We start from the raw sequence: 19,152 nt of genomic DNA, 5'->3' as shown, positions 1-19,152 counted from the left end.
TTAAACAAACAACAACAAAAAAACTACCAACTAAATATTCCACATGACCATACATGGGAGATGGTGGAAATTAAAAGCGTGGTGGCTTTCTTGTGCTTCCGCTGTTTTTCTTTATTGCAACTAAAAATGAGATCAGATTTGGTGTTGTGTTGAATTTGTGTATGCAAATCATAAAACAAAACAAAAAATATTCTCTGCAACAGTACAGCTATTTTGGGTATGTGATTCACAATGTGCTACCTCTGGAGCAACAAGAGAGTAAGTAAAAAAAACAAACAAACAAAAAAGAAATATGACTTCTCTTCTTATCTGCAACCAATATATAATGCAGAATTAGCAGTTATAGAAGAGAAAAGAAATACTTTATTAATTCTGGGGGAAATTCTTTTTAAGTTACTTTTAAATAATAGTGAAGTGAAGGTTTCTTTGTGATTTTGTGTTCGATTTTACCTGCTTTGACAGTGATGTACTAATTAAAAAGTAAAACACAAGTCTAACTCTGAAAAACTCAATTTAGTTCACACATAATTTTACACTTTACCTTTTAGATAATTTTGCATGAATGAGAATTGAGGATTCTGACATGCGCAATTAGTTTCTTATTCGAGAGAAGCACGTAATGATCAACGTGGTGAGACTCATCGTGCTGTCAGAGGTAAAACCCGTTTTCTGGTTTAAATTGATATAGAAATATGTCACTAAATGCTTAAACTAAACGATGATACTTCAGAAGTAACTCCGTTTTGCTTTGTTGTGGACGCGAGAAATTTCAGAGAAAACGTGTCTACTGCTAGCAACGCAGAAGGGCACTTTCTTTTCGAATGAATAGGTAAACGTTGACCACTAGAGAGCAGTATAAGATAAACCCGAAAACTCTCCATGTGTACTGTGATTTTCTTAACTCACCCTCAGACGCGATGTCGCTGCCGCCAGGCTAGCTCGGTCGGTAGAGCATGAGGCTCATATCCTCATGGTCATGGGTTCGAGCCCCACGTTGGGCGTTAAGTTTCTTTTTTTTCTGTGACAATTAATACACGTTGTGAACATGTTTGTATCTGCAACTGCTGTTGTATGTTTACTACTTCTTTTATGACTTTAAGAGTTTTCTTTGTGACCCCCCCCCCCCCCCCTTAGCTTTATTGGATTTTTTTTTTTTACATTGGGCACATATTACTGAGTGGAATGTTTTCTATGATCTGAGTGTAAAGCAATTATTACCAGTAAGGACATACGCAAGTCCAAACTACAGTCAGTGTGGTGTAATTTTACTACACTTTTAGATAGATAGATAGATAGATAGATAGATAGATAGATAGATAGATAGATAGATAGATAGATAGATAGAAATTTGGAAATTTAAAGAAAGAAAACTTAGAAAACTTATACAGTATATAGAGAAGTGGAATATGCTCCAACAATATCAACAACTATAAAAAAATGGATATTCATCAAAACAATGTCCATACAGTGCAAATCTGTAAGTCATTATTGTCAATGTTTCGATCATGTTGACAGTGAAGAACGTTTTATACAGAGTAAATGGATTTCAAAGCAAGAGATCTCCTGCGGGGGTCCTTATGACAGTGAAGCTGTCGGTTTGAAAAGGTATACTCAGCTGTCTTTCCAGATTTTGATGGAGAGGGTGGTGGGGGTCATACATGATTAATAATGGTTTGTTCATTGTCCACCTCTCTACCACATCTTTAAAAGCATCCGGTTTGAATAGTGTACAGTATTTGGGTGTCCAAAATAACGGAAGCACCACTCTCTATGCTGATCTCCAGCTAACTTTCACTACAATTTGCATTCGCAACAATAAAGATGTAGTTAAGTCATACCTCTTGAGCAAATTAAACGTCATTATCATTGCTGTTGTTAGCAGAGCCAGATGTATAATAGTTAGATAGGTAATAAGATAATAGTTCCCATATTTATACATACATACATGTATGATATACACACTGGGATCAAGACACTAAATTACAACCTCACAATTAAAAAAAAAAACTGTCTTCACTAAATTTGACTTCACAAATAATTTTGTTTTTGTGCATTTACATGTTTTTGTCTTTACTGGATGGATTATTACCTGGCATTACAGCAGTTATTGCACTTCCTTAATCAATACATAAGATATCCCTTTATTTATCTCGCATGTGGAGAAATTTGCATCATATCAATGCATGTAAAGCCACGTTGACAAATGTCATGGAAATAAACAAAAGTGTCAAATTTTTAATTATACTTAGAGCACTCCTTCAGCATTTAGTATTAGATTTTTCAAAGATGACATATGGACATGTATTCTTCATCTAATTATATTGTACTACACTATTGTGCTCATATTGCTGATTATAGATTTATTTGGTTGGTTTGGTCTTTTTGGCTTATTGCTCTATATGGCGAGGCTGTACAGCACCAACACTCCCAGGGTCACGTGAGGAGAAACTGTTAGCTCATACGTGAGGTTTTCTCACATTTTCTTCGCAACCCACTGTGGAGGCATGTATAATGACATGTTTTATTTTTTTTTATTTTAGCAGTGTAATCTTATTGTTTTCAGACTGTATTGCCAAAATAAGTCAAGAGCTGTAGCCTCTCCTTTCTGTACAAACAGCCAGCATTGAGGGAGGAGTTTAAACAAAGGCCCTCTCCACATAAAAATGGAGGCTTGTGCTGAGACGCCATGGTGTCCTGCTCCCAGCCCTCTACATGCTGTCCTTTCTGCTTCTAAAACCTTCATCTGAGGCAGCTACCGGCAAGTCCTCCTCCTGGAAGCTTCAAGGCATTGTCAAATGTGGTTTGTATGTCAAAAATACTTGTATTAATCACGTTGTTTGGTGGTTTTAGACCTAGCTCTGTGCTTATTTTTCTTCCCCTGTCTCTGACTCTCACAGTGCTGCCCCTGCCTGCACTGAACAAAGATAATTACTCAGGAAACATTTGGGCCAATCAGGCGCGGCCTTGCATCCTGCCTGCGAGCGGACCAGCCAGTCAGGATCTGGTTAACATCGCCGGGGCCTGATCGCCTTGCTTGAAGAGCGGAGCCTTCCCCGGCTGAGGGCTGAGAGTGTCCTCCATGTTTTATAAGTGTTGACATAACAGTGTGTCAGGCAGCCATGCATCCACAGAGGTAAGCTCTGTCTTTTTTATCTCAGCCTTCTGATAACAACATGGCTTCCTCGTTGTTGTTGTGGTGACTGTTGGTTTCTAATGATTAATATTCACACCTTTGAAAATCAGTTTGGTGTGCAGCAGCAGCAGCAGCAGGAGGAGGAGGAGGAGGAGCTGGGGTGGATTGGAAGGCCTCGTCAGGCCTCCGCGCTGCACAGGACTGTGAGGGTGGGGGGTTGGGTAACGACTCTCACCCTTGCTCTCTCTCTTATGTCTCAGGGTCACATGCGTGCCCTCAACAACCACGCTGCCATACAGGAGGCAGAGTGGACCATGGCAAATCCCCCCCCCCCCCCTTTTTTTTTTTTTACAATGCAAAGGGGAGCTGGATTTATAAATGGCACCCACATCTCTTTTTCTGTGGTGGCAGTCCTGTGTTGTAGCCTGGCAGAGAAAGAATGGGGGATGGGCAGTGGACTAAGAGGACGAAGGGGGGGTATTATGTACCCTTTGTAAGTGGATTGGTTCTCTGTGGTTTTTCTTGTGTCATGCCAGGCCGCTGAAATACAGGCAGGGGCAACAGATGTGCTTGTTGGGTGGGCAGGACATGTTCAGTATGATATATCTGCCTACTGTACCTCTGTGAAGTATATTAATGAGTTACTATACGATTCACAGGGCCAATCCTCTTCCTGTTTTTCCAGTCGAAGCCTCAGAAATAAAACGAGAACGCTCTGGTTACTTCTGTTTGGAGTCACAGGACCCAGAGTTGCCTTGCCCCTGTCGTGTTGTGAAACTGCTTCCTCCACTCTCTGTCGGGCAGGGGCCATTTTGTGTCAAGGAAACTCTCCCTGGGAGAACTTTAGCCTCTCTCCTCACAGATCAGGACAAACAAACCAGAGACTTTGCGTGGTTTTATTGTGAACTGTGTGGTTATCTCCCCCCCCCCCTCGTATGTTTGATCGCTTTGTTTTGGGCTTTTTAGAGTTGCTACATTTTTATTTTTTATTATTTTTTGTGTCCTCAAACAAAATGGGAATTCCAGTGACCGAGATTCAAGACACATATGTTGTGTAAATATTAGCGCAGGATCTTATAAAAGTACCCACAAAAAATAGTTTTTTTGTTGGTTTTTTTTTTTTAGTTTACAATTCAAAGGGCTTTTCGTAAGACTGAAATGCGTGTGAGCAGAATCAAAAATGAAACTAAAGAAGGATAAAACAACTGCAGGAGGCTTGAATATACTCATAGACTGTTGACAGAGAATGTTGCCTCGTGCAGCACTGTTTTAGCAGTTTCATCTGCGTGGGGGGAAACAAAGAATGTATTTTCTCTCCTGTGGCGTGACACAAGGCATTCTTCAACTAAGCACAAGCCAAAAGTAGAGGAGCGCAACAATCAGTGTTTCCTCTCTCTAATTTATTCAAACCGAATCCAAAGTCAAGTTGTGCTCCACCTAAGAGCCTGTGGAACCATGTTGATGCGAACGTTTTCAAAGTGTGCAACCGCTCTGACGCTTTGAACAAACTGTGCAGGGCCTCAGTTCCAGGCTGTAAACAGGGCACCAGAGGTTAGATAGTTCAAGCCGTCGAGTTGGAACCGGCAGCCATTAATGTAATCTCTCAAAAAGGCCTTTTTAAAAATCTCCTCTGGTTGATACTGTCATAATCAGGACGGACGAGCTAAAGTGAAGGAAAATAAACCCTCTAATGCAGAAAAGGGGGGGGGGGGGGATGTCTGCATTGCAGCAAAAATGCTTTTTAAGAGGAAGAGGGGAGCCGGCACACTGTGATCTGTGTGGCATAGCACAGCCGACCAATAATGTTCCACCCCGTTGGCCCTTCAGCCAATTGCAGCTGCAGTCGAGGTTAAAGATTGACAATCGGAAGGAGAGCAGCAGGGAGAGCAAGGGCCTTCTGGAAAATTCCACAGCCATCTTTGATTCACCCTGTACAGCCTTGTGTAAAATCCAGGTCAAATCTTTTTCTTTTATACACATTACAATGTGCAGACTAGCAATGTACTTTATCTGCTGATTCCATGCGGAAGAGTCGTGCTCGGAGAGACGTTCTGAAGCCGCTAAATAATTAATTAATGAAAACGTTGCCATCTTCTGCTCTTTACAATTTTGCTCCGAGGGGCGAGCGAATGTGAACCGTGTGTTTCTGCATGCCATTGTTTGGTGTTGTGAAAGCTTGACGTCTCTCGTCACGTTGCGAGGTTGAATAATCCCAGAGGCTTTTTCTTTTTTTTTTTTGTCAGGCAGAGTGAGTATTGCAGTTTTTCAGTGGCATTTCCAGTGCAATATGACGACTACAGTGTCATGTGTGCTTTGAATAGCGTTCCCGGATGCTCAATCAGAGCCGTATGCCAGATATTTGGCTGTTCGGTGTGTAAAAAAAACAAAAAAAAACAAACCCTGATTGTTCATGTACATACAGAGAGCAGCTCTGCCAGGGTCTCACTGTGGTTTTTGCAGTGTGCAGCACTCGTTCTTGAAAAATGAAATCTAATTACTTGATGGCAGCAGTATTCACAGGAATGGAGGGAAGCCTGGATCGAAGTCATTTAAAAAAAAAAAAAAAAGAAGAAGAAGCAGATGAGTGTGTCTCACTTTACTGGATTTCCCCGTGATTTCCTCTGCTGTGTCTCTCCTCCATGTCAGTGGCTGCAAAGGTTTCACTCTGACATATTACATGTTTCTTTCTTTCTGGAGGAAAAAAATAAATAAAAATGTTGGGACTGTAATCTGCACAGATCTCTCTGGTCCTCCTGCATGGATGTGCCAGTGCCTGAGTCTGAGCCTTGGAGTGGGGGATGGGGGAGAGGGGGGAGGGGAGCAAGCTGTGGCCTCCATTTTCTGTGACGGGAGAACCCTGCTCGTCTCTCACAGGAGTGGAATCCAAAGGCATTGACTCATTGTGTTTCCTTTTTGCCCATCAGGTACTACAGTACACGCAGAGAGGGGGAATGCGGTCAGTGTTTTCTTGAACCTGGTGTCTCTCTGGAATACATCTCAGACTCTGCTGAGGATTAATTTGCCTAACTCTTCCTGTGTGGTGGAGGATCACTGCTCCTGATCTGAGCAAGCCCTTTGGATCATCATACATTTTTACTGCTGGCCGTCTTGTCTTCCTGGTAGTTGCAGCAGAGCTGGTTTATTGGTGCGTGTGTGTGCATTTATGTACGCACACATTGAGCATTGTTGAGAAGCTTTGAGTTGCCTTGTGGTGGCGAAGGTTCTCTCTTTTTCAGATTTTCAAGGCTTGTGGAGGGACTTGGCCACCGTTTCTTTTTCTTTTTTTTTTTAATTTTCATGTGGGCCTCGTTTGTTCACTCAGTCCGGAACAGGAAGGCCCTGGAGGGCTCGGGTGTGTGTGTGTATGTGTCTGTCTGTGTGTGTGTGTGTGTGTGTGTGTGTGTGTGTGTGTGGGGCTGTTGGCAGGCTGAAACAAGATACCCAAATGCCATTTTTTGCAAGGAATCTCAGCTCAACTCATGCTTGTCATTTTTTTGAAAACAGTGCAAGCTTTGATGCACTTCTTCTCTTCAGTTTCATTCTTTTGAGCCATTTGTGATTTGCAAAGTTCTGATCATGAGTTTCAGTGTTTGTAGCAGTTTTGAATTTACTGTTTGTTGAGACGAACACCTTTAAATAATTGTTAAATGTCTGGGTTGTGGAAGGATATTCGAAATCTAAAGGATATGGGCTGATGCAATCCTTTGCTCATCTTTTTTCAAAGCTTTTAGGAGAGGCTATATACTGCTCTCGTCCTCATCAGTGAACTGACATTTGATCAGTTTTTTTGTGGAATGTCTCCTTCAGGACAGGGTAGGGGACACAAAGAACATTCTTTCAGTTTCTGCAGGGGAAAAGGAAAAAAAAAAAAAAAAAAAGCAGAACAACTTTTCCCACAAATGTAGTTGACCTTTTGAGGTGAAGCCTGCAAACCCATCATAACCATCGCTGGAAACCAGAGCTGCAGCCAAAGCTGTGAACTGGACAAGTGTGTGACCCGTCAGGGGTCTCGGGTCCGGGTTTTCTTCTCCGCGGTCATGAATAAAGGCTACGTCTTTGGAATGGGGGGCCTCTGCTGCTCTGACAAAGGAGGAGCCAAACTTTCAAAGACCTTCATTTATTTCCAGACCTTTCATGCTCATCCTTCCTTTTTCTTTCAGATGTAGTGAGATGTCTCACAGAGCAGAAACCTAATAAGATTTGTTTTCTTCCCAGTACCTGACGTATGTCATTTTCTTTTGCAGTGATGTAATGATTAAATCAAGTTTGTGATTAGGTTAAAAAAAAAAAAAAAAAGCTGATCTTTCTGTTTATGATTTCAGAAACATGTTTGGACTTGAAATTTCAGATGTTTTTGGCTCAAAATATTCAGGCCGCCTATTGTTTTAAAGCTTATTAGATGTATCTCTAGGTACTGGTCTCTAAGAATGGGCTCAAATCCTTTGGGGCTCCTCTGTTGTCACTTAAGGGGCTTGAGCCGTATCAGAAACCTATATTCTAAGTTAATCACCATGAGAAGCCATCCCCGCAGTGGTTTCTTGTTACTATAGCTTTGACATAAACAACGCACCGCACTGATCAGCACCGGGTTGGGCTAAAATCCTACAATCACTGCATCTCCTTAAGGACTGTGATGCAGTAAAATGCATTTCAAAAAAGGAAAAGAAAAAAAAAAGGCCTTACGCGATGTTGTGAATATCAACTTGCGCTCAGACAAGAGGAGCGTTGCCATGGTGATTGTTACCGTTCTCGCTCGTGGAACATAGGGGAACGTTCTCAGACTCGATTGTCATAGATATGGAAATGATTTGAACTTGCTAGCGTAAAGTCAGAGATGTGGTAAAATCAAATGACAACAAAAAACAATGGCAACCAGCAGCGTCCCTATTGACGGATCCTCTGGGACGTGGGCGCCTTAGGTGGTGTTCCACTTGTTTACTACTATGCCGATGTGGTTTCTCAACACCCATTCTGACTATGTGTTTGCCTCTCTTTCTGCTTCTTGTGCACTCCCGTTCGGCGCTCTGCAGTCTGGCTGAGGAGGAGATAAAGACAGAGTCTGATGTGGTAGAGGGGATGGATGCATCTGTGCGCACCAAAGGTAAGCCTCCCAGGCCGTGTATTGAGTGTCAGGCATCCCGGACAGTCGAGTTATGGGGCAATACGGAGGTTAGTCACATTGTTTACAAGTTGCAAGAGTATTAAGGATTCAGTTGGTCTCCTAGGATTGTAAAGATGATCTATTATGCCTGACTGCCTGTTTGTTTGTGTGAAAAATCAACAAAACGCGTAGTTAGTTTAGAAAAAGCCTCGAGGCTGTTTGCTGCTATGGGCTAGTAATTTCCTTTTTGTCAAAAGGAATCTTATCATATTTGCAAAACGTTTAAAGCCCAACAACCTGGAGGATGATCAAAATAATGCCTCAAAATTTACATATCAATTCCAGGACTCATTCAATTTGTGTCATAGCACATTTCTTTTAGTTTTCTTAAGCATTTGAGTATTATGTAACTTGTTTTTGTGTGTGTGTGTGTGTGTGTGTGTGACCCCTGACCATCTTTACTATTCCAGTTCCAGATCCACCGGGGTCAGCAGAACGGACTGTGGCACCACAGAAACGAAAGGTGTCAAGTCCCACCCATTCCTCCAATGGACACTCTCCCGCAGACACCTCCCCCAGCCCCGTCAAGAAAAAAAAGAAGCCCGGGGCCGTGAACAGCAACAGCAAAGACCAGGTAAGGCCAACACGAGCAAGTATGTTCCTCTCAAAATCGGACATACTCTCTTCGGCCAAAAAGTAATCTACAGCTAAACTTCATAATTAAAGACCCCGAAAACAGACACAAACACATCCTAAGACTTGTTTTGATTGGAAACCCCCCACATTCATGTATTTTGTGAAGAAGCTGTGTCAAATGCATGGTCAACTCAGATGTACTTATCTGTTTTTGATCACTACTAAAATATGACTTTAACCACCAATTCAAAGTCTGTTCAGTTTTTTGAATTTTAATGACATGTGTTTTGGTACTATAGTATTAATGTGGTGATTAATGAATGTTCATGCATGATAGTAAAAAGTAATTTTAGCCATGTTGGTTTAATATTCGATCATTATTTGCCACAAGCATAGTGTGTGCTTCATGATTTTATTAGAATGGTCTGGTTCTCTGGGGAAGGTTGCGTCTTACCACTACCAAGCACAGTGGTGAAAGCCCATTGCAATTCGAACTGTGAAACTGGATGTATTCATTTAGGTTTTATATCTAAAGACACAAAGTTTGGCAGCCACCGGAGAACCATATCATGTGTTATGTTTCCTGTTTAAGGAAAAGTAGAACTGTGCTAAAGGTCACACTCTAAAACCTGCTGGGTTAGTTTTGGTTACAGCTAAACCTGTCTAGATGTTGAGATAATACACATGTTGGGGGGAAAAAATAAAACCCCAATCTTGTGTTGGGTGTATTGTTTGTGTTGCTTACCCTGCTTATCCCACCTCACTGCTGCCTTGTTTCTGTTGCACTGCACCTTTTTTTTGTGTTCCTGCGTGTTTTTTGAAACCTGCCCCCCTGTTTCTCTTGCCTGCATTTCAGTCAGAGCTAAGACATGGTCCCTTTTACTATATGAAGCAGCCAGCACTCACCACAGACCCTGTTGATGTTGTACCGCAGGACGGCAGGAATGACTTCTACTGCTGGCTGTGCCACCGCGAGGGCCAGGTGCTCTGCTGTGAGCTCTGCCCCAGGGTGTACCACGCCAAGTGCCTCAAACTACCAGCCGAGCCCGAGGGCGACTGGTTCTGTCCAGAGTGTGAGGTATCTCGCTGAAGATGTGTTCGTGTGTTGGTGGACACAAAACAAACAAACAAAAAAAAAAAAAAACGTAGTGTCACACAAGCTCACAGGTAGTTCACACCACGGGGTGTCAAACTATGTAAGCAAAGCTTCAGGTTGCGTTTGATCCAGGAAACCTGCAGACTCCTGACCTTTTGTGACAGGTTTGTGCAGGTTTTTATCGATTGTTTAAATTGCAAGAGAGATATCGGAAGATTCTTGTTTAGATCTATACAATTAATCTGATTAAAATGTGTGACGAAATCATTTGGAGAGGAGCATTTTTGACTTTATCAAATGAGAAGATTGCCGATAAGATAAATTCACCAAATAATAGGATCGGAGTCGTGTTTGTTTCCTTTTCTTTGTGCCGGCCGACTGTTCTTTAAAGAATTATTTCATTCATTTTGCAGAAAATAACAGTCGCGGAATGCATTGAAACTCAGAGCAAAGCAATGACAATGCTGACGACAGACCAGCTTTCCTACTTGCTGAAATTTGCACTCCAAAAGATTAAACAGCCTGGGGTAAGGATTGTTTTAGAGTCATTTCCGTGTCCAAGAATGTGTTTCACATTCTTACAAAGAAAATAACCCCTGCACATTGATCAATTACATGATGGTTTACATTTTGTTCAATGCAACTGCTTGTCTGTTTTGGTTTTGGCCTCAACCGAACAGACTGAGCCTTTTCAGAAGCCTGTGTCTCTGGAACAGCACCCAGACTATGCAGAGTACATTTTCCACCCTATGGACCTTTCTACTTTAGAAAAGGTACCAGCCTGTGCTTTGTTTATGATACTTGAGTGCCCATTTCACCTGTTACCATGTGATGTAGTTACAAATGGAATGGGTGAATGTTGCTCTACTGGACTGAATAATTTTTCAACAGAATGTCAAAAAGAAAATGTACGGCTGCACTGAAGCGTTTCTCGCTGATATGAAATGGATCTTGCACAACTGCATCATCTATAACGGAGGTAGGACACGTCGATATTAACCGTATTAATTCATCCACTTGTGCTTATTTACAGAACAAAGTGTGATCTAAGCTTCAATTTTTTTCCAGGTAATCACAAACTAACAGCAACTGCAAAAGTCATTGTCAAGATCTGTGAACATGAGGTAAAAAAAACAACCTTTATTTGTCAAGATGTTTTTAATGTTTGGATTATTTCAGTAATTTGCATTTTCTTTGCACTTGTAGATGAATGAGATTGAGGTGTGTCCAGAGTGCTACTTGTTTTCATGCCAGAAAAGGGAGAACTGGTTCTGTGAGCCATGTGTAGGTTCCTTTTTTCCGATTTGACACATTTAAACCAAATTCATACATTTTGCTTGTATTTCAAATCTGTGAAGCATGCACTCATTTTACATTTTGCCTTATAGAGTCAACCACACCCTTTAGTGTGGGCTAAGCTGAAGGGCTTTCCTTTCTGGCCGGCAAAAGCTCTTCGTGAAAAGGACGGACAGGTTGACGCACGCTTCTTCGGGCAACACGACAGGTGAGATTAACCTTTGGTACCGTGAAGGAAAGTTGGTTCTTGTCAAAAAAAAAATAGTTTTAACAAAGATTTCCTTCTCATTGTAAGTCAAATTATTTGTTGTCCTTTGTGCGCTCCTTCTACAAAGGGCCTGGGTTCCCATCAACAACTGCTACCTCATGTCCAAAGAGATCCCCTTCTCTGTGAAGAAAACAAAGAGCATTTTCAACAGCGCCATGCAGGAGATGGAGGTCTACGTGGAAAACATTCGCAAGAAGTTTGGGGTCTTCAACTACGCGCCCTTTCGCACTCCGTACACACCCAACAACCAGCTGCAGATGCTGCTGGACCCCTCCAACCCCGGTGCCGGGGCAGTGAAGACGGAGAAACCGGACAAACTCCGCTTCAACTTCGACATAACCGCTTCTCCCAAGATGGTCCTCGGCAAGAGCTCCACGCCCAGCGGGATGAGTCGGCGGGTCTCGATGACGGACATGCCGCGGTCTCCCATGAGCACCAACTCCTCGGTTCACACAGGGTCTGATGGGGAGCAAGATATGGAAAAGGCCAGCAGGAATCCTGCCTTCCACTACAGCACCGGTGAAGAATCAATGGACTGTAGTGGTAAATCCTTTTGTCGACTTCCAAACTTTTCCGATACTTTCACACCCCCTTCCCCAAAACAAAATGAAGCATCCATATTTATGTCTCTGTTATTTATTATTCCAGCGTCTCCTGTCTCGGGGAAAGCAGTGACTGGTAGCCCAAAGCCGCCAAACCCTGGACTGGTACCCAAACAGGAGCGGACTGCAGGCACAGGGAGCATCCTCAATCTCAACCTCGGTGAGTCCAAACCGCACAGATACACTGAACTGTACTTGCAATGTGCGATATTCAACATATCATTATTAGAAGCTCCTGAGTTTGTTTGTTTGTTTGATCATTTACGGGCTCCATTTAGATCGCGTGAAGGCTGAAATGGACCTCAAAGAGCTCAGCGAGACCGTGCAGCAACAACAACAACAACAACACCAGCAACAAGCAGTGTCGACTGCAGTGGCAAACCCAAAGAGACCCATCAGAAGTCTGGACAAGACTATTGAAAGCTGCAAGGCACAGCTCGGTACATACAGTCACTTTTCTGTTGTGTTGTTAAGTTTTTGTATGCACGTGGTTGCGTATTCCAGCGGCTGCTTGCAAGAATAATTTTATTTAGAAGGTTCTTAATGAGTTTAAAATGTTACGTTACATTAACCGTGGTCAACAGAGATGAATGTTGTGTGCAGTTTGGCAGGAATGATAAAAAACTACAGGGAAAAATAAGTTTAAAGCTCAAACTAAAGAGTAAATTATGAAGCCTGCAATAACAATTTCATGTTATCCCCCACAGGGATTGATGAAATTTCTGAAGACGTGTACAAGGACGTGGATCACAGTGACTCAGAGGATTCAGAAAAATCAGACACGAGCGACAGCGAGTTTCTCAGTGACGAGGAACATAAGCCAAAGAGCGCCACCCCAGACGAAAAGGACAAAGCCGAGAAGAAAAGGCCCAAAGGGGGCACGGAGAGGGAGAATAAAGAAGGAGTTGCACAGACAGGGGATAAAGGCACCCCTGAACCCCTGCTCAAAGAGAAGCTCAGCGGCGGTGGTACAGATCGAGACCACCAGGACAAACCCAGAACACCCCAATCTCAACCCCTCACTGAAAAGGCCAAAGCCCCAGAGGAGGTCAGGGTTGCCGCCGCTGCCGCGTCAGCGGCTGAGCAGGACTCGGACTCTGAAAGAGAGCTGGTGATTGACCTGGGAGATGAACACGGAGTCCGCGACTCGAAGAGAGCGAAGCGAGACCCCGGGTCCTCCGGCGCCAAAGCTCCCAAAGAATCTAACGTTGTCAAGTCGGAAGGTGAGGATTAAGTTGAACTGGGTGTCACGTCTCTTATCTGATGGGAACAATTGTTTGAAAACATTGACAATAATGCTCACGCTCGCGCACGCAAAGTGAGGCTCAAACTACTGAGAGCGTCTCTCATCTCCATTACAACATGAATTATTCACCAACACATTCTCAGCCGTGTTGTTTTAAGAATAATTTCTTAGACCGTTTTTGTGGTTCCCCATTCACTTCTTAGAAAAACTAAATGTTTTCTCGATTTTTCTTTTAAGTGAAAACAAGCCAATACGCCCCCTGCAGCATATGACCTTAGATTTAGTTTTGACCTCTAACTTGGAACGTTTCAGAGCTTCATTAATTATTTAATGCCTGAATGGAGGTCTTCAGACTCGGGAACGCAGGTCAAAAACTGCCAGCAGGATTCATTAGTCGGTTGCTCTGAACTGTGTTCAGTTAATTCTCAAACTTCTCAAGCCGTTTTGGTCGACTAATGTCAATCAAAAAAGAGCTGTTTTACTACACGTAGACTAACTATACTTTAAGCCTGCAATTTTGTGAGAAAGTTTAAACGACGCGATGGACGGTGCAATATTCAACTCTGGTCATTATGAAACTTTACATGTAAAGTCTGCATTTCGTCATCTGGATAAGTGCGAGTTGTGTCACATCTGTGGTGAAAGTTTTCCCCTTTTGGTCATGAGCCAGTGAGTGTCAAATAACCTAAAAAGACAATATTTCAATTCACACAGTCGGCACCAGGTGGGAAATGTTGATTTATCGGAAAACAGGCGACTGAAAGTGAAACCAAGTTAAAGAGGCAGACATTTACATCTAGACCCACATTTTCTGAAACTTTCACTCAAGCTTTTATCTGTATTCATAATTCACAATTTACAATTATTTTTCAAAGCTTAAATGTTTTCCTCCACTGCATGGGGACAAATATGATTTAGTAGATTTGTCGATTGTTCCCAGTGTGATATTTGTATTTTCATTTTTCTGTGGATCTCTTGGGTTGAAATTGCTAGATTTAGAAGTCCAAAGCACCTCAATATGATTTTTCCTGCTCAGGTAAACGGCCTTCATCGGCTGCATCCGTTGCGCCGGCACGTGATGCCACTTCCAGCGTCAAAGACTCGTTACAACCTTCTATCACAGCAGCACTCAACCTTGTTTCTACTGCAGCTTCTGGTCAGCCCAGCGCCGCCGCCACCACCACCACGACTGCCAGCGGGTCTGCCAGTGCCCCCACTCCTGCCACTACCACGTCTCCAGCACCTGCAACTGTGAAGAAACAGCGCCCCCTGCTGCCCAAAGAGACGGCTCAGGCCGTGCAGCGGGCCGTGGTCTGGAATCCCACCAAGTTCCAGACGTCCTCCCAGAAGTGGCACATGCAGAAGGTGCAGAGGCAGCACCAGCAACATGGCGAGCAGACGACTGCGCAGACGCCAGCGCCGAGTCAGGGGCCGACCCGCAGCCCCCAGCAGCCCCAGCAGCCCCAGCAGCCCCAGCAGCCGCAGCAGCCGCAGCAGCCACAGCAGCAGAACAATTCCTCCAGCACTCGCTATCAGACCAGACAAGCAGTCAAGGGTATATACAGTCCAACCTCTGGCTGGAAATCCACATGGAAGCGTGTGTGTGTGTGTGTGTGTGTGTGTGTGTGTAAAACAAATGTGTAATCTCATCCTGGTTGTTTTCATGCTGTCGTCCTCCACAGTGCAACAAAAAGACCCGCCTCAGAGTGCGTCCTCGTCAACAGCTGGCCTGGTCACATCTGGCTCTTCCTTGATATCGGGAGACCTGCAGATCCCCACGGTCTCGGCCGATGTAGCTGCAGACATCGCCAAGTACACAAACAAAGTGAGTTAGAATCCCACACCGTGGCATACTTATATGTATTGTATGTCAGATAGTGATAATTATTTCTTTTTAAAAGAAGAAAAAAACACACTTTCGCAGGAGGAAGGGAGATGAAACAGTACTTTAATTAAACATGTCTTTTTTTTTTTTTGTTAATGTTGCAGATCATGGACTCAATAAAGGGGACAATGACTGAAATCTACAATGACCTTTCCAAAAGCACGTCGGGGAACACAATCGCAGAGGTGAAATATCATTAGACGATGTGCTTCTGATTGTGCCATAACACGATTTCTAAGATAGGATTATTGTGTCCCTGGCTACAGATTCGACGGTTAAGGATAGAAATTGAAAAGCTTCAGTGGCTGCATCAGCAGGAGCTGTCGGAGATGAAGCACAACCTGGGTGAGTTATGATTCCATAATTACACATCTGTAGCTTTTTTATATTCAGTTTTCTCTCGGTTATTATGTTTTAACAGCACCGGTTGGAAACTTAGTTTTAGTTCAGCCACATAGAGCCAAAGTGGGCTGTATGTGGCTGAACTAAAACTGAGTGGGCCAGATCTGTAGAACTGAAAGTCAAGAACGTTAAGACACGCATTTCTTAGATCACTCATATTGTTTCCCTTTTTGGTAAAGTGATTAAATAATTGTTGAAAAAGTCTGCATTCGGTTATCCTTTCACAAATCATCACAAGTTTGACATTTTATAGAAAAATAGGTGCAGTTTCTATATGGTGCCATAATTAATTAGGACTCCTGCTTCAAAATACAATGACAAGTCTTTCAGTTGCAGCATTCATCATCCTTTATTAAAAAAAATCATAATTCTCCTTCAGAGTATAGCTTTGATGCTATTGCTACTTCAGAAATATGTTGGCGAACTCGTATTATCTCTTCTCCGCTGCAATCCCCACTAGATACATTACAAACGGCAGTTACTTTTATGGAAACATTTCAAGAGTTTTTACTCTTGCTTTATTATCCTGCTGTTTGATTTTCAGCACAATACCCCCCCCCCCCCCCCCCCCCCCCCCCCCCCCAGACTTTTTTTTTTTTTCACATGTCCGACTTGAAACTGGAGTGATTTGTCTCTGTTGATTGCAGAGCTGACGATGGCGGAGATGAGGCAGAGCCTGGAGCAGGAGAGGGAGCGTCTGGTGGCAGAGGTGAAAAAGCAGATGGAGTTGGAGAAGCAGCAGGCGGTGGACGAGACAAAAAAGAAACAGTGGTGCGCCAACTGCAGGAAGGAGGCCATCTTCTACTGCTGCTGGAATACGAGCTACTGTGACTACCCCTGCCAGCAGGCCCACTGGCCAGAGCACATGAAGTCCTGCACGCAGTCGGGTAACTCAAACCAAACGTACTCTCGCGGTGCGCTAATGTCTCCAACAGATCCAATTGGCATCGGCAGCCAGTTGTAATGAAGTCACAACATCTGTTTTTTTTGTTGTTGTTTTTTTTAATTCATGATTGGACCTGGGATGTAGAAAGATGTCACATAAAGGACTCTAATTGGTTCAGAGCATGAATACGTTGGGGTGAATATTAAAGTGACTGCTGACCTGATTTTAAGAACTCCCAACAGAATGAACTTGTATTAAGCTGACTAAGACATTGTGTAAGTGTTTATGAAATCAACAATTACCTGTATTTTCATTCACTTTGTTGCGGTAATGTGGATCCGTGAAGTCTTACCTAATGGTTCGCCTTATTTCGATATAAAGTGTTTGAATTTTCTAATTTAAAAAATGTTGACAAAAGAGGGATTCTCATTGACTTTTAAGATGAGCCGAATTTATTTCTTCAAACCTCCCAAATTAAAAATAAAGTATATTTTCTTAGCTTTTATCATTGATAGGCTTAATATATGCCAAATTATTGTCAATTTATAAAAAAAACATTTTCTGTATAGAGATTCATCATTTTCTCTTACTTAAATAACTACCAGAACTTGTAGGTCAGTGTAATGCACATGGAGCACAAATGCTTATTGAGAATGATTATTATGAATTATTTGTAAATATGACAACATTCCTTTCTTCTTTCTACATTTCTCCTTGAAATACTTTCTTTCCTGCCGTGTCTGTATTTTAAAAATAAATAAATAAATCTTTGCTCAGGATCATTTAACACTCTAAACTATAGTGTGACTTTATGGACAGGGCTCGTCTTGTTGTCGTATCAACCCAGGTGGATACCGTGAGCATGCGTTCAACTTATTTGCGTTTCCCTTCCAGCCACGGCCTCGCAGCAGGAGCCAGAGGCAGAACCCAGCTCGGAGCCGTCAGCGAAACCACCAGGCCACTCTCCCGCCGCACCGACCCTGCCCTCGGGCACCGCATCCATAACAGACAAAAGCAACTCTCCCACATATGTGGACAAAAGCAAGGACAGTGCTGGTGTTACTGTGACTTAACTACAACACTGCAGGCTTTTTTTTTTTTTTTTTTTAAACCCGGTGCTCAAAGGCCTGCACCTCAGTGACAAATCACTTATATTTTTCTCATTCCCATTTGTGCATCTGCTTGGTGGACATTGGTTTTTTTTTTTTTTTTTTTTTAATTTGGTTCACAGCTCCCATGTGTAAGTTGAGGTGGATTCACCATGTGAAAGTAGTTTGTCTCGAGAAGTAAATGTGAGTTTGTATGTTTTCAAACTGTAAACTTTATGTTTTGAGCTCTGTTACCACTCTTCCAGCTGTGAGCATGATTGTATCGACCCACGGGATATTTTCTACATTTTCACTTTCAGCACTGCTATACAGACCTAATGGCTGTTTTATTGTGTGGCTTGTTCTCCATATTGCGAGACAAAACATTTTTTAACAGCCTTCAACAGCAGATACACGTTTGTCATGGTGCCATCAGAGATATATTGAGTTATGCAAGTTTTATCTATCATCTCAACCGCGTCCGTGTCACCACAGTTGAGGCATTTTTTTTTTAGTAATGCAAGTTTAAAGATTACATTTCAACATTGTCCTCTTTCTGTCAGTGGTGGGCTTTTTTTCCCCCCCTCATACCAGTTTTGTATTGCAGCTTCACATTGTATAGGCCTACATTAAAAAAAAATTAAAAATATCGGATTTATAAAAAATATAACTAAAAAATTTAAACTGTACAGTTTTTTTTAAAGAAAAATACCTGAACAATATTTATAGTGTTATATGTTTTTATAGTATGTTTATTGAAATCACATTTCTATGTGTCTAAAAGAAAAAGTTATTTGAAAAGGTAAGTACTTTTCTTGAATGTCAGCTCTGAGCAAAGACTTTGTTTAACCGGTTATCCAAAGCTGATGTAAATCCTGGTCAGACTGTGTCTTAAGAACTGGGTGGACATGAATAGAAACTGCATTTTGGCTGGATATTATTTCCTGTGCGCATGTCTGTTTTGAACTTGTGTCTTGTTCTTGTTTACATATTGTACATAAAGTAAATGGAACCGTGAAGATGAAAAAAAATAAAAATGCACTTATTAAGCTGCTGGAGTACGTGGTTACCTTCGCCAATGAAAGTTGGGCGGACAACGACACTGGCTGACCAACAAAGTTGGCTGAGGTGTGTGTGTGTGTGTGTGTGTGTGTGTGTGTGTGTGTGTGTGTGTGTGTGTGTGTGTGTGTGTGTGTGTGTGTGTGTGTGTGTGTGTGTGTGTGTGTGTGTGTGTGTGTGTGTGTGTGTGTGTGTGTGTGTGTGTGTGTGTGTGTGTGTGTGTGTGTGTGTGTGCGTGTGTGTGTGTGTGTGAGAAAGACCAAGGTTTCACAAAAACTACTCCCCTGAATTACATGAAATTCACAGGGATGATTTGTCATCCTGCAAAGACTAATCGATTAGATTTTGGGACGGTAACAGCTAACCGTTTCCGAATAAATCACAAAATACTGCGAAAGAAATGTCCCATTCATCTAAATTTCCGTTGAAATTTTCAAGCAATTGTAGCACTAAT

At 42.5% G+C, this 19,152-nt stretch overlaps 1 protein-coding gene across 5 annotated transcripts; it reads left to right on the top strand.

The window, feature by feature from the left end:
- Positions 1–2,617: 2,617 nt before the first annotated feature.
- On the top strand, positions 2,618–18,692 carry LOC308113343 (MYND-type zinc finger-containing chromatin reader ZMYND8-like). Of its 5 annotated transcripts, none has more exons than XM_080469564.1 (21): positions 2,618–2,804; positions 2,898–3,133; positions 8,164–8,234; positions 8,705–8,868; positions 9,727–9,948; positions 10,380–10,493; positions 10,647–10,739; positions 10,858–10,945; positions 11,035–11,090; positions 11,173–11,250; positions 11,355–11,470; positions 11,598–12,073; positions 12,179–12,292; positions 12,411–12,572; positions 12,840–13,355; positions 14,529–14,933; positions 15,061–15,203; positions 15,368–15,448; positions 15,530–15,608; positions 16,313–16,552; positions 17,446–18,692. In XM_080469564.1, exons 2-21 carry the CDS (start codon positions 3,120–3,122, stop codon positions 17,622–17,624), a joined length of 3,411 nt encoding a protein of 1,136 aa, XP_080325690.1. In that variant the 5' UTR covers positions 2,618–2,804; positions 2,898–3,119; the 3' UTR covers positions 17,625–18,692. The 5 variants fall into 5 exon arrangements, with proteins under 5 accessions (XP_080325690.1, XP_080325687.1, XP_080325691.1 ...); XM_080469561.1 differs by having other exon boundaries at positions 14,415–14,933; XM_080469565.1 differs by lacking the exons at positions 2,618–2,804; positions 2,898–3,133 and having other exon boundaries at positions 7,967–8,234; positions 14,415–14,933.
- The last annotated feature ends 460 nt before the right edge of the window (positions 18,693–19,152 follow it).

Source organism: Lipophrys pholis (genome assembly GCF_963383615.2).
Source record: "Lipophrys pholis genome assembly, chromosome: 8".
NCBI lineage: Eukaryota > Metazoa > Chordata > Actinopteri > Blenniiformes > Blenniidae > Lipophrys > Lipophrys pholis.
This window is presented reverse-complemented; position numbering and strand designations above follow the sequence as displayed.

What these genes read in the sequence shown, in the direction of transcription:
- LOC308113343 (XM_080469565.1), top strand. Translation starts at nt 8,111, where the DNA reads ATGTGTTTGCCTCTCTTTCTGCTTCTTGTGCACTCCCGTTCGGCGCTC. An exon ending in ACCTTTCTACTTTAGAAAAG is followed by an intron (nt 10,740 to 10,857) that starts GTACCAGCCTGT and finishes ATTTTTCAACAG; the next exon opens with AATGTCAAAAAGAAAATGTA. An exon ending in CATCCTCAATCTCAACCTCG is followed by an intron (nt 12,293 to 12,410) that starts GTGAGTCCAAAC and finishes GGCTCCATTTAG; the next exon opens with ATCGCGTGAAGGCTGAAATG.